At 33.5% G+C, this 3,148-nt stretch overlaps 1 protein-coding gene across 1 annotated transcript; it reads right to left on the minus strand.

Moving 5' to 3' along the window:
* Window positions 1-1,668: 1,668 nt before the first annotated feature.
* LOC107936690 (protein LURP-one-related 4) lies at window positions 1,669-2,722 on the minus strand. Its single transcript, XM_016861579.1, has 3 exons — window positions 2,410-2,722; window positions 2,101-2,319; window positions 1,669-2,016 (listed from the first exon to the last, which is right to left on the minus strand). Exons 1-3 carry the CDS (start codon window positions 2,644-2,646, stop codon window positions 1,882-1,884), a joined length of 591 nt encoding a protein of 196 aa, XP_016717068.1. The 5' UTR covers window positions 2,647-2,722; the 3' UTR covers window positions 1,669-1,881.
* Window positions 2,723-3,148: the final 426 nt, after the last annotated feature.

The following is a 3,148-nucleotide window of genomic DNA, read 5'->3' on the forward strand; positions in this document are numbered from 1 at the left end:
CATGAGTATAAAAATCATTTTTAGGAGCTTAACTTGTTGTGCCCTAACGTATTGGGTGTGGCACGTTATTTTCTCAAAATGAAGATTTTCACATAAAATAAAGTGATATTCAAAGTTCGGGGATTATGAAGAATTGTACCCTAACGTATTGGGACTCGATTTCTTTACATGACTTGAGCAATTGATTATCCTTTTTTCAAATTCCATCGCTTGAGTTGATTTTAATTTTTTTTTAAAACTTTCGACATCAAGACATTAAATGATCAATTTGGTACCGATTTTGGGCGTTACGAGGGTGCTAACCCTTCCTCGTGCGTAACTGACTCCAGGACTCTTTTCTCAAAATTCGTAGACCAAAATAATTTTTAAGGTGAGCCGATCACACCTTAATAAAGGATCGGTGGCGACTCCATTTTTATTTTTAAAGTCGAAAACTAAAATTTTTATTTTCAAAAAGGTGGTTTCGACATTATAGGTTATAATTTTGGTTAGAAATTTGGTTCCCTGGAGCTGGTGAAGGGTACCTAGGGTGGGGGTCCTAATGGGCTACTAGCTAAATGGATTGTAGGGATGATGGTACTATTGGCCAAAGTTTATGTTTCCTCGGGGGACAAGTCAATATACTTTGATATTATTGAAAGTTTTGGTTGTTGGGTAATCTTAGTTGCAGGGGAAGTTTGAAATTTTTTAAAGTTTTGGTTGTTAGAAAAGTTGTTATTGGGGTAAGCATTTATTCTATTGATCATGTTGGTCGAGAGTGAGCCCATGCTCACTGCACCAATTATTAATATAAGGAGAAAGTTATGATGATTTGTTATAGTTCACCGAAAGATAGAGTGTCGTAGAAGGATTGAGATGGTTAGAATGTGGATATGAGTTGAAGTTTGGAGAGAAGAGACTTTAGAATACTAAAAGAAAGAGTATCTTAACCCTTATTCCCGATGCCAATAAGCATTTAAAGAATTGTTTCTAATAATTATCAAAGTACCACATGTCATCCATATGTTAATTTCAAAATCCCTAAAATTTAATCAACCACTTAGGCCTTATTGCCTTATATATGAGTTATGTTTAGAGAACATCTCAATGACAAGTATCATGATGTTGGGGTCGTAAACGCCCTAAGTCACATGGTATTTCTTTAATGAAAGATGTTGACTTGCAAGTCATGAAACTCTCGAGATTATAGCTTATGCTACTCATTGTAGGCAGAATTTTTAGATTTTGTCTCTAATTCAATTCTAGAAAAAGCTTCAGGTTTTTCCGTCAAGAATGCCGTATGTGAAGTGAATTCTGTACGAATACATCTCTCCTAATAATCCCTAACTCCCAATGATGTTAAAGAATTAATTTCACTATCCAAAACGTTTCTTTTGCATAGTGACTAGTTGTTGTCAGGCCATGCGATTCTGCCACCTACACTTTGCTCAAGGAATCAATCTGATACACACAACACTTAATAATCATATAATTTCATACATACTCTTTTTCATGATAAAACATATACTAATAAATATGTATAAATTATGAGGTTGGTCAGACTGGTTGTGCTCATCACATCTTATCCAATCCCTTCTTATTGCATCAACCTTGCATTATGATTTTACAAATCAAAATAATAAACAATATCTTCTAAAAACAAAAAACAAAAAAAAAAATCAAATCTCATTTTCAAATACAAATAAAGATTGAAGAGAAAAAATCACGTAAAATTACAGTTTCATACAATCCCTTCTCTTTTTTACAGTTCTCTTCCTATCTAATTCTTTGCTTTTCTCAATTACAATAACAAATCTACCAATCCTGAAAAGAATAAAAAGAATTACATGAAACTACATGTATTTATACTTCAAATTTCTGAAAATTGAAGCTGGTAGTTATCTACAATCTCCTATTCATCAATCCATAAACGAGAACAAGAGCAACAGTAAGAGCTTGATCAATACTTGGCTCTATCTCCAAAGTTAAGACATCATCTCCTAACACCATTCCAGTAGGTAATTGCTTCTGCTTCACCTGCAACCAGACTTAACTTTACTGCTTGATAAATGATTTAGCATAGCATACGTATATTTACTTTCATGGTGTTAATTTAATTACCTCTGCTATAATATCTCCACCCGAGTTTACAATCTTAAATCCTTGTTTCTTGCGCCCTAAGCTAACCATGAAGTACTTGTTAAACCCCACTCTAACTTCACAAACTAGGTCTCCCCGTAGAATTCTGCAACATTTCTTGACTTGAAGGCTGGGTTTTTCCTTCTTTCTGCTAGTAAAGTTCCCTCTATATCCATTCCAACATCCCAATATTTGTAGTTTCTGCAAAAAATCAAGGACGTAATGTAAATCTCAAGGTTTATATACTTATATCTATATGTATATATGCGTGTGTGTGTGTGTGTGTAGTACCTTTTTTAGAATGGTAAAGAGAACATGGCCGTGGAGATTCATGAGATGAACTTCACTGCTACCTTTGGTGTCGTAGTTTTCGACACGATACACAATCTGGCCTTTTGAATCAAAGACGGTGCAACCATTGGTGTGGCATACAAGAGATTTCATCCATAGAGTGAATGTTCCCTTACCTGCAGAGTTCATGCTGCAGGGACCGGAAACTTGTGGTTCAGTTGGATGAACCTTAGCCATCTAAACTTTCATACAAAAAATTAGAAAGTTGAGGTGAGCTTCAATGAGAATGGCCGGCTTAGGATTATGTAAGCTATATGCCTCTAGGAATTGAGTTGTAACTTCTATTTAATATATATATATATATATAAACATGGCAATTGCCATGTGACAGTCATGGAGTCTTATAAAATAATTGGAAAATGACATAAAAGAAAATTTCAAACCTCCCCCATTACCATTTTATCTTATCCTATTATTAAGGGTTAATATGTGGTTTGGTACCTAAATTATATCTTATTTTTCAATGTAGTATTTGTAGTTTTTTTAAATGTATTTCCAATTTGGTACTTGTGGAATTATTCTATTAAACAGTTTACTCCAAGTCATTATTAATAGACTGATTTACAATTGATATTTGACATTATATTTAAAAAAATACATTTTTTCCCAAATTTCCCTTTGTTTTATTTTCTTTTTATTTCCTCGTTTTGTTCTTCAAAAATGAACTCCCATGACACGA

The sequence above is a fragment of the Gossypium hirsutum genome, chromosome D08, assembly GCF_007990345.1.
Source record: "Gossypium hirsutum isolate 1008001.06 chromosome D08, Gossypium_hirsutum_v2.1, whole genome shotgun sequence".
Classification (NCBI taxonomy): domain Eukaryota; kingdom Viridiplantae; phylum Streptophyta; class Magnoliopsida; order Malvales; family Malvaceae; genus Gossypium; species Gossypium hirsutum.

Excerpts from the sequence above, each read along its gene's own strand:
- LOC107936690 (XM_016861579.1), bottom strand. The coding sequence starts at position 2,646 with ATGGCTAAGGTTCATCCAACTGAACCACAAGTTTCCGGTCCCTGCAGC. Across the intron at positions 2,320-2,409 it reads TCTTTACCATTCTAAAAAAG|AAACTACAAATATTGGGATG; the intron begins GTACTACACACA and ends GATTTTTTGCAG. Across the intron at positions 2,017-2,100 it reads GTGGAGATATTATAGCAGAG|GTGAAGCAGAAGCAATTACC; the intron begins GTAATTAAATTA and ends GTCTGGTTGCAG.